Source organism: Phascolarctos cinereus, unplaced genomic scaffold (genome assembly GCF_003287225.1).
Source record: "Phascolarctos cinereus isolate Bilbo 61053 unplaced genomic scaffold, phaCin_HiC Scaffold_1;HRSCAF=81, whole genome shotgun sequence".
NCBI lineage: Eukaryota > Metazoa > Chordata > Mammalia > Diprotodontia > Phascolarctidae > Phascolarctos > Phascolarctos cinereus.
Window position 1 is genome coordinate 158,290,515 of NW_027555514.1, and position 12,118 is coordinate 158,302,632.

At 36.8% G+C, this 12,118-nt stretch overlaps 1 protein-coding gene across 1 annotated transcript in view; it reads right to left on the reverse strand.

Moving 5' to 3' along the window:
- Positions 1-12,118, reverse strand: part of ELAPOR2 (endosome-lysosome associated apoptosis and autophagy regulator family member 2) — a 198,327-nt gene that overhangs the window by 4,079 nt on the left and 182,130 nt on the right. The window contains 3 exon segments of the mRNA XM_020999772.2: positions 4,441-4,606; positions 5,700-5,808; positions 5,811-5,877. Coding sequence (XP_020855431.1) covers positions 4,441-4,606; positions 5,700-5,808; positions 5,811-5,877 — 342 coding nt within the window.

Sequence of the window (12,118 nt, forward strand, 5' to 3'; positions counted from 1 at the left end):
CTCCTTTCCCCCCTCCTCACTTTTTCAGCTTCCTTTTGTGTGCCTTCCCCCCATTAGAACACAAGCTCCTCGAGAGCAAGTTTTGTCTTTTTGCTAGTATTTGTAATCCCAGCACTTTATACCACACTTGGCTCAGAGTAAGTTTTGTTTTCTTCATTCTTTCCTTTCTCCCTCCCTTTTATTTTTATTGGACTTTGAGTGGCAAGAGAAGCTGAGTGGAGATGACCGAGATTGAGGAGGAAGTAAGTACATGGCCACTTGAGAGGAAAAGGCCCAGCAAAATGGCCAGGAAGGAGATGTGTTTACACATTTTATTCTCAATAGTCTCTCAGGCAAGACATCTCCCTAGAAATACTATAAATGTATTTGCCAAAATCATGAGTTAAAAAAAATGGTTACTAAGACATCAAATACCATTATAATATTTTTTTTCCGTATTAGTCTTGCTATTACCAATTTTAAATTTATTTTATTTATTGATCAATCAATAGGCATGTGTAATGATGTAGTAAACTAGTAGTAAGTAGTAGACTAGAAAGATGAGGGTTTTAGCCCTAGCTTCTCTGACTACTGACTGAATCCAAGCCTTTTAACCTTTCCAAGCCTCAATTTCTTCATCCATTAAATGGGAATAACAATACTTAATATTATTTATTTCAAGGGTTGGTCTGAATTAAATTTTTTGTGAACTGTAATAGTTAAATATGAACTATTATTTTGTGGCTGAGTGATTATTTATTCATGTCATGTCATGTGGAAATCATGGAGTGATTTGCCATTTCCTTCTCTAGCTCATTTTACAGATGAGGAAACTGAGGCAAACAGGGTTAAGTGACTTGCCCAGGGTCACACAGCTAGTAAGTGTCTGAGACTGGATTTGAACTCATGAAGATGTCTTCCTGATTGCAAGCCCAGTGCTGTATCCACTGCATTATTATACTTTTCAACAATTTGGTGGGATTTTCTCCTCTTTTCTCCTTCCTTATGGCCTTCCTATTTTTAAAGCCAAGTGACAAAAAAAAATTACATGGTTATTTCCCTTCTGTTAAGTTAGAATGCTGACAAAATTTGCTTTCAAACAATATTTAATAGTATTGGTTTATCAGCTTGGGGATAATATTCAGACTGGAATGATATTTCAATAGTTCTATCATCTCACAGACACTGATATTCTCCCCATTGGTCTACACATTTTCTCATCATTGTAGTTCTTGTCCACATTCTTCCATGTGTTCTTACACAGAGGAGCCATCAAATGAAATGGAGTCATTTCATAAGGACTCCTAGATGGTGAATAGATAGAGTATTGTCTTGGAATCAGAAGGACCTGAGTGAAAATTCCACCCCAGAAACTTACTATGTGACCCTTGACAAGTCACTTGACCTCTTTGTCACAGTCTCCCTCATCTATAAAATAAGGATAATAATACCACCTACCAACCTTTCAGGGTTGTTGTGAGGCTAAAATTATATAATATTTATAAAGTGCTTTGCTAGTCTTAAAAGTGCTATATACATGCTGGTTATTATTATTCTTACCTGTTATCCCTTCCTCTGGTCACATGACTGACCTTTTTCAGACATATGTTTCCTTAATGATACCCCTTTAGCTTATTTCTCAGTTATAGATCATCATTGGAAATATGCTGTAGCCTACTTATTATCTCCACTGCCCTTAGAATCACTCAAAATTTTGATTTCTTGGAGGTTGTGATGCTGTAAGATATAGAACCATGTAACATTGCTAGGAGAACACTTGCATTGAAAAGATGGCTTTTGGCATCAGGGTGTACTGAATAACTTTTCAAATCATTTCAAATAAAATTGATTTTAAAATATTGAATGATTTTTCAAATAAAATTCAGCTTTGTGTCTTTCTTCTATCAAATCTTGACCCAAACTCATTGTCAATCTACAGTGACTACACCAGATTTAGGTACTAACTAAATTCACTAGCCATAAAGCATTTTCCATTTTTGAAGTCTTTAATACATGGATTCCTTGGCTAATCTCTTCTGAGCAATTATGGAAGTTATTGAAGAGGCCTTGTAATAGTCATAGACTTGATACAGTCATCTGTTGATGCAAAATACTGTCATTTATAGGAAATCCAAATTTCATCTTGTCTTTGTACAGAACACCTTCCATGATGATATCAAATACTTTTGATGAGCATTCTTATTTTCCTTGCTTTACACTTCAACTGGTAACAATCAGATAGGCTTTAAATAAAGTTCTATTTGTGGTTGTATTTCTCAAGGAAACTTGTGTGGTCTTAACCTATGCATGACAGACTCCTTGTTGAACATTTAATATTTTATTATGCATTACAAATTTTTCTTTTTTGTAAATCAACAAACAATAAACAGCATGATACTGTATTCTCTGCAGATTTTAGTTAGTTGTGTGACTTTAAAGATGTGGTTTGTTATAGAGAATGATATGTGAAAGTCTGGCCAACATTAGTGCACTGTTGATAGAGCTATGAACTGGCCCAATCATTCTGTTAAATCACTCATAATTATACTAGCAAAGTCACCAAACTGTTCATACATTTTGACCAAGCCATATCACAAAAATATTTATAGTATCAACTTTTATAGTAGCCTAAAAATGGAAATAAAGTGACTTCCTGTCTACTGAGGAATGACCGAACAAACTTGATATCTGACATATAATGTTATTGCACTCTAAGAAATAATATGGAGAATTCAGAGAAAATTAGGAAAACTGTACAAATTGAATCAGAGAGGAGAGAAAAACCCAGAGAACAAGTTATAGGATGTCCAATTATAGGAAGGAAAAGAAAGCAACACTGAAAAGCTTCAACTCTCTGATCAGTGCAATAATGAATATTGACTCCAAAGCACTAATAATAAAACCTACTCCCCTATTCTAGACAGTTAGTGAACTATAAATGAAGAATAAGACATACATTGCCAGGTATGGCCAATGTGGCCATTTGCTTCACTTAATTAAACTACTTTGTGATAAGGAATGGCTTGGGGGGGGAGGATAAATTAAGAAATGACAGCAATGCAAATAGAAGTATCAATAACAAATTTGTTTTAAAAATTCTACCTGTTCCTTTCTATATTTTCATCAACACATCAATCATTTTTATAAAGATTTTCTAAAGCAGGCATATGAGCTAGAAGTTATTGATGTTCTATAAATCACTTTGTGGGTATATTAACATTGTCTTTCATCTTTCCATTCTTTTCATACTTCCCCTCCCTGGGGTATTTTATCGGATCACCCCCTCAGTGCTTTTAGTATTTTATTGCCTCCAGCATGGATTTTCCCTATGTATATTTGGTCCTCCTAATTTAATCATTTTAAGGGCTATTTTTACTTCTTCATCTCATCAACTGATCATTATCAGTGATGATAGACGGCTATAGAAACATTGACAGGTTGGTTTCCTTTTATATCTAATTGTTGCTCTCCTGCCAATTTTATGTTGGAACACTCGAGATATAACCAGATTGAGTCTTAGGCCAAATTTTCTGTTGACTGGTTTTGGCTTCCACTGCCTTTTGCTATTTTATGAGGCAATACTGCTCATTAGTGTATGTCATCCTCCATGATAGTATTTTAGAAATTAGATTGGGGGGGGGAAGTGTGAGGGGATAACAAAATGAGTAATACCTAGGGGGGAATAGTCATAAGTAAAACAAACATTCTGAAAAACTGCTCTTAACTGGAACTGCCTTTGACAGCTATTTCTGTCCTCTCAAGGAGGCTGGCTAAGGAAGACCTCCTTCTCATGGTGACTGCTTTATATCAACTAATATTTTGCAAAAAGTAGTGATTATCACAGGCATTATTTTTGTCTTTTTTTTTAATTTCCCACCTTAGGTATTAATGGCTCATTTGAAGTGGCGAGGTTGAAGCTGGTATAATTAATTAAAATATCTGGTTCTCACCAGTAGCCTTTCTTCTAATTGGATGTTGATTTTTATTTTTGCTTGACCTAGTTGATCTGACTGCATAGAGATAGCTGATTAAGATACGACTTCCAAATCAGTAACATGTTCTGTCTGTTACAATGTAGTCAATTTGATTTTTTTAAATACTATTTAGTGTTTTTCATCTCCAGTACCTTTTGATTCTCTTCTGGAAAACAAGTATTCATGCTGTATTGATGCAAGACTTTGAAAGTGTCTGCCAGCTTTGGCCTCTTTAGTCTCATTAACCTGCAAGTAAGTTTTCCAACATACTTTTTTCACATGCACATGGTTACCTTTAATTATTCATCAGTTCAGAATGGCTGTAGCCTGCTCATATGGAACAATCTTGTTTTTAAACGGGGAGGAAAATTTGCAGTGGAGATAGATCTTAATTTGAGGGCAATTTGCCTCAATGCCAAATGTATGGACCTGTGAGGTCATAGGTCTATGATGTGCAGCAGTGCCAAGTTCAAATTCTACTTCTCACCTTTGTGGCCAAGGATTTGAGTTTCCCCAGGAGTGTCTGTTTATTGGAATATACAACTTCTTCTTCATTATCTTCCCCTTCCATGATAGCACAGCTATCTGCAGCAGGGAGCTCACATTCTTTTGCATTAGCTGTCATTACCAATTTGGAATATTTATATTCCAGCCTAAATAATAAAGAAGAGGAAAAACAGCAATTAGGGTCTTAAATACTAATCAAGAGTCACCTATTGTAGGTAACTATTACCCAACTTAACTGTTTCAATAGTGAAATTCTTCCATCAACTCAAATGTTCATCCGTCTACACAGAGCACTATTATAGCCTTTCTTTCTAATGGCTAGACATACAAACTCTTATCAAGACTTTGATAGGTAAACACGACAAAGTCAACAATACCAATTATTCTGTGTTGACTGATTTTCCAAACTGTTGGTAATTTGCAAAACAAAGACACAACACAGATTCCTGAATATATTTCTTAGATTTGGGGATGGGACAGGGAGAAGAGGGAGTGTTTATAAGGACTCCCATGATTTAATCAGCATGAATGAGACAACAAGAGATAGGAAAAGGAAGACAGAACTTGGGGGTCTCTCTACATTATCCACTATACCTGATACTTCCCATTTCCACCAACAAATCAGTCATTCAAAGAAGTCAAGAAGTTTAGTGTTAATATAAAGGCAGAATTCTGAGGATAAATAATCAAACAACAAGCATTTATAAAGTGACTAGTCTTTGTCAAGCTCTGTTCTAGGGCTATGAAGACATAAATGAAATAGCCCCTGCCCTCAAGCTCACATTCTACTGGGGGAAACAAATTTTATTTCTGCCATTAAACTTAGTGAACTTCACAATTCTGACTACTAAAATGGCAAGATGGTAGAAGAGGCAAGATAATAACATAGTATAATGAAAAGAATTGGACCACTTCTCCAGAAACCTAGATCTAATCTCAGATATCCCATTAGCTAATTTGTGTGACCTTGAACAAGTAGATTAATCCCTCGAGACCCTAAGATCCTCATTTAAGATAAAGGAGATGAGCTAGGTAATTTCTAAGACTCTTCCAGCACTCAAGTTTGTTGATCTCATCCTATGATTTATGGGCAAAATGATGCCTTCTGTTTGCTATATGTGAGGCTTTCTCTGTATTTTTTACAAGAGACTTCTGGATGCTATGGGGTAAAGAACTTAGTTTTCGTAAGCTAGACAGAACCTATGGTCTGTCATTCTAAGAAGAATTATGGGTACTCACTTTTGATTCTTTTTCCAGAAGTAGCAGGTCAAAGCCACAAGTAAAACTGCTGTAAAAGCACCTACTCCTGCTCCCACTTTTAACCAAAAGTCAACTGTTTCACATGTGTCAATCTTTTCTCCGGCAAGGAAACCCCTTTAATGCATTGCTTTGGGTCATTCCATACATATAAGGTTTCCTAAAAAAAAAAATAAATAAAAGCAGCATTACAGATTCCATTAAGTTGGACACGTTTAGAAAACATTTCTAAAGGTCCCATGAGTATTGTATTGTGCTAGACACTCAGAATACAAAGATGAAGAAAACAGCACAATCACTCCCCTTAAGAATTTTGTAATCTAGAACATGACATGATAGACTATATTTTAATGCTAACATTGCACGAAGCTATAAAGCAAATTGATATCTGGCTATTCAGAATCACAATGGATATGTAGACAGTCAGCCTAATCAAAATAACTAATCAGAGAGTAGGGCTCATGGATTCTGCAAGTTTCCCCCAACAGGGTTCCATCCATTGGTAGTACAGAAATGTGAAGACTTCTTCTCAAAATAGACATCTCAACTTAAGGCAGACCACCTAAGTCCCACAGACAGAATCCAGAAAAAATCCTTGAGTTCATACCAGGACAAATAATGACCATGAACTACAGTAACTATACAAGTAACTAACATTTTCTGTCCAGAACTACACAAAAAGTCATCCAAGAGCTCCTGAAAAACATTAGTACACCCATGAGCAGAATATTCATGGCCTGCAAACAATTGTAGCTATCTGGAGGCAACAAGCCAGGAAAATTCTCTAAAGAAAACTCCAAGGTAGTCAGAAAGATCTAGGGGAGGGACCATGGAAGACTAGGGTGGGGGAGGGGATAGAAACGGAGGAAAATGACAGTACATAAGAGCATGTACAGTGCCACAGTGCTTAGACTGGTATAGGCCAAGGGACTTCAAGGCCTTAATGTTCTGACGTAAGACTCCAGGGAAGGCCCTGAGTATCCAACATTTTGAACCTCAAAGATCCAGCTGGAGTGGAGAGGGACAATCCCTAGAAGGTGAAAGTCAATGAAGGAATTAAGGTGGAGAACAAGCAGAACACATCATTCCAGTCAAAGGAACAAGGGGTGGACCCTGGTCCTAGCACAAAGGCCCAATTTAGGAACTGGAGCTGGAGGGATAAGTAAACCAAAGAAAATAACCACTAACATTTTAAAAATTATAAAACAAAAATCTAACTTTATAACATATATAAGCAGAGATTCAAAAGAAAAAATGTATTTTTCACAAAGACTACACAAATATTAGAAGAAATAAAAAGCTAAGGCATAAAAACTCTTGAGAAAACAATTTGAATAAGTAGCTCAGAAGAAAAAGTAGTGAACATTACCCAAGAAATAGCATTTCTAAATATTAGAACAAAATCAGAAGATTAAGAAAATGTAAGACACTCAATATCAAAAAGCTGAAGAAAACCAAAAAAAGTTGAGAAATAGTTTGAGTTATTGGACTCTCTGAAAACCATGATTCACAAAAAAGAAAAAAAGCTTAGACACCACATTTCAAGAAATCATGAATTAAAACTCCCCAAATGTATTAGAACCAGAAGACAAAGTTAAGAGAAAGAATCCACAGATCAGCTCCTAAAAGGAAACCCTAAAGGTTCATCAACGTCAAGGATGTAGTCCAAGTACCACATAACTAAAGTCAAGATCATGTAAAACTTAGCAACTTCTACTGAAATTCACAGGAGACATTGAATATAATATTCCAAAATCCAAAAGCTGTATGTTGACTTACAACCAAGGATAGCTTACTCTGCGAAATTGAGTTTGATCCATTTGGGGGCGGGGGGGTTGGATTTTCCTGGAATAGAGGAATTTCAAACATTCCTGATGAAAAAAAAATACCAGAGATAAGTAGAAACTCTGAAATATAAATGCAAGAGTCCAGAGAACCGTTGAAAAGTAAATTTGTCTGAACATTTTAAAGGACTTGCATGATAATCTAGTGCTAAAAACTTTAATACAGGGAAAAGAAACCAAGGTCTCTCCAGAATTGTAATGTGTCCAAAGAGAACCAAGTAAGTAAAATAAGAAAAATAAAGGCCCTGGGGATATATTGGTTCTGTCATAAGTGTTTTAATAGGATAAAGAGAATAGATTACCAAAAAAAAAAAGGAAAAGGAATACACTGCTATGGAAAAGAGGAAGAAGAGTATGACACTTGCTATTTCTTGTAACTGGGGTGGGTAAAAAGAATATGAAAGAAGGGGTGAAGAAGTAGGTATCATATGAACCTTGGCTCCTATCTGAAATGGACAATGGAAGGCTAAATACATACATGAAGTTTAGTATAGAAATATTTCAAGCTCAACATGTAAACAAGAAGACATGGGGAAAGGGGAATTAAGAATAAGGATTATATCCAAGAAGGAATAGTCACAAGCAAAACTAGCATCTTAAGGATTAAAAAGGAGAAGGAGGAGAAATTATAATCTAAGCAGGGAGAGATCTTAGATTGCCTTAGATAACTGGAGAATAGTAGAAAAATTTGTGCTATATGGATATAATAGAATATTATTATGCCATAAGAAACAATGGCCAATGATTTTAGAGAGTCCAGTATAGCATGAGCTGATGCAGACTGAAAGGAGCAAAATCAGAAGAATTCATACAGGGACAACACTGTAAAGAAAAACTGTGAAAAGTATAAGAACTCTGATCAAAGCAATGACCAAAGCATCTATGATGCAGCATGTTTCCTATATCTTGATGGAGAAATGATGGGTACAAGGTTTAGAAGCATATATTTTTGGACACAGATTATTCATTTGACTATGTTTTTTTGTCACAAAGGTTCTTTTTTTTAACCTTTCTTTCCTCTCAATTAACTGGAAAGTAGCAATAGTGAAACTAAAAGAGAAGGCCATTGTAACATTTTTTTATGCACAGAAGAGGAGGTTCAGGAGGAAGCAAAGACAAGCAGGATAGTTGTTAAAGAAATGTACAAAACTCATTATTTACTTTTTTTTAAAAAAAGCAAGCACTGTGAAATGGGGATTCATAATTTCACATAGGATCCTCTTGTATTCTTCTATATATATGGAAATGTTCTCTTTTTTAATGTTTAAGTTAAGAAAAAAATTAATTTTAAAACAGAATAAAATAATTACAAAGGACCACTGATGTGTAATAAGCTCTTAATAAAGCTGTTACTTATACAAAAAGAAAACACCACTGACCCAAAATAAAGGTACACGGGGGGAGAAATGTTTTCCCAGGAATGGTAATGGGTTTTTGCAAATCTATCCACACTCCCTTACTTAATCCCCTTTATGATTAGCTGCACACATTTTTGAACTGATCACATTGGTGGATAACTAATTGGAGCTAGTCAAATAATCTACGGCTATGAAACACAGAAAAATGAATGGTCTGCCTGTGGTTTGAACTTTACAGCACAGTACTAATAAAGATTAACATTTGGGTGCTTTGATACATCCAAAACTCAATGATATGAGTACCCCTTAGTCCAACAATTAGATTCTGGTTTGGGTTTTAATGGCTCAGAGTGAGTGTAAATAGCAATTGTTTCTGTTCTAGACAGGAACTCTGAGGGTCTTTGCCTCCCAGATTGATTCTTTTGTGAAGGCAAACCAGGCCATCTTTTTTCTCAATTCTTACCTCACCTTTAATCACTGCCTCAGACAAACTGAGACCTGGGAAATGCCTTAGCTTAAAAAGGCCAAGATTTCCTGCTGCATCCTGGGCCACTGCCAGTTGTCTTGATTTCTGTCATGCTACTGGACTCCAATGAGTCTTGTAGAGAGTCAGACTAATGACTTTCCACAGCTCTGCCTCACTTAAATCCAATTCACTTGTAAGTCAAGATATTGATGTTACTGGTCCTCTTCAAGAACGAAGGATGAACAACAATTTGAGATCCCAAATGAACTATGCCTTCTCATCTAGTGTGACTCTTGTCCACCCAACTGTAAATGCTACCATCAATTAAGCTTCCTTAAGAAATGATGATAGTCTGGAAATAAGGGAGGTAAGAACCTCTCACGAAGAGAATGAAAGCTGGAAAGGACTGCAGGGGTCATTTAGTCCAAGCCTTTTATTTCACTCTTGAGGAAATTAAGTCTAAGAGGGGCTGAGTGGTTTGGCCAAGCTCACATGGAAAGGAAATGACAGCAAACATCAACAGTTTCCACTTTTCAGCATCAATAATTCGTTTAAATGGGTTAGGTTGTCTCAATTGCCCATAATGGCCCCTTATTTTTCATTCCTTCTTCTAATTTGCTATTCTATTTTCTCTGAGAAGTTGTATTGTCTGGGTACACGAAGACGGGGGATTCTGGAATTCCTCCCGAATCACTAAGCAGTTAGCTCTTGTCTCATTAAATATTAACACTGTCACCTTTTGAGATATCATTTAGGGTTTATCATGTCTGGTGCCTCCTGCATCTTTTCTTGAAGAAAATATTCATGATTCAAAAGCATGATGGTTCTGCATAGTCTATATGCCTTTGGCCTGTCTTATTTCCTACTGCTGAACCATGTTTCTTAACATATGTTTTTGGCATCCTCTCCTATGCGCATCTTTTGCAGTAAAGTCACTAGATACTAAAGTATATATCATTCATGTTGGAAGGTCTTAAGTTCCTTGTAGAATTTCTCTACTTCGTCATTCTCTATAACAGATGTTCCCACATCTGTTGGCTTCAAGTATTCTCATGTTGATCTTTTTGTGAATGCTTATCATTAACACTGCAATATTCACTGACCAATTTACTCATGAAATTATGCCTTTGAATGCATAATAAAACCAGTGCCATCAACTCTTTAATTTGCCTCTACAAGGAGAACCTGTGAGCCATATCTTCTTGCAGCTTTAACTTCCTTTTATCTTCTGGTTTCATTTGTAGTAAGAAGATTAAGATTGGTTTGATTTAGACCTTCTTGTAGTATGTATATCCACTGGCCCTGGACAAGGGTCTGACATTTTGAGTACCATATATAGTTCATTTTTATAGACTGTTGGAAAACTGTGATTCTTAGTGGGATCTTCTCTCTTTCCTCCCACTCTGCCACCATCACTTAACACAAACTGTTTCAGGACAATTCACTCTGTTGTTTTCCCATGGATTTTGTTTTCTCTGTCTTTAAAAGCAAAACACTTCCTCTAACGAAATGGTCACTAAAATGTATTAATAATGTATTAATATACATCTAAGTATATGTATGAGCATGTACATTTTTTTTTCCTTCATAGGCCTCCCTTAAGTAAGAATATTAAAAACAGAAGCCTATACTGTCTTCAAAGAACACTAAATGTTAGGCATCCTAATTGGGTCAGTCTCTCATTTTTATTTAGTTGATCATACAACTATATCATTTTAATGACATCAATGTTTATCCAAAGACAGTAAATATATATAGCTATTGTTCCACTTGTCAGAATTCTTTTTCCTCTTTTTTTTTAAAGGCTCCTCAAAGTTTATTAGCTTCCATTGAGTACAAAGTAAACAAGTTACTGAGGCTGCTGGAAAGCACATAGGTGATTCAGATAGTAAAAAAAAAAACAACAAACAACAATAACAGTGTGGCTTCTTTTACTGTTTTTTGGTGTTTTGCTTTTGGTTTCCTTTAAAAACACACACACACATAGACACACACACACAACACAACTACTTCTACACTTAAGCAGCCTGTCTATTCTAAGGGAATAGGTGGGAGAGGGAAGGGGGGAGGGTGGGGAAGGGGGAAATGGGCTCTGAAGTCTAGCACACTTCAGAAGTGGGGGGAGCAGCAAGGAGAGTGCTGCTACTCATGCAGAATGCCCAGGGCTAGTCTTGCTGGGCTCACTGACACACCACTTCCTCATGGCCTCCTGAGCCAGGTCACAGGGGACCGTGCCATGAGCAACCTGGAAAGTTCCTGAGTGCTCTGGGGATTCCAATACTGATGTCATGAATGGATGACTCGACTTCCCAAAGAAGAATCTTGCCCACCAGTGGCCTGGGTCTGATTTGGGAAGACCAGGATGACGGGGGATCACTTTCCCAGAATGCTCAGCACTTCCACAGGAGCTGTTGCTGGAAGTGGAACCCAGACACCTTTGGCAGGAGTCATGGGTTGCTACGAGTGAACCCCTGGACAAGATTGCTGCCATGTTGTTTGTTCTTATTGTGATGATGTAAACCTTAGTGGCGGCTCCCAAGCAGCCCCTGTCAGGCAGCGGGCTGCGGCAGATGATCATGCGTGACCTGGTTCAGGGGAAGGGGTCGCCAGGCCACAGAGCCCATTTGTAAAGGAGATCACGGGAGGATACTCCACAGCAACGGAAATGCGAGAGTTCTTTGGGTTTCTTTTTCCTCTCTTAGTGCCTACTTCTGCTACCTCAGCACATCCGAT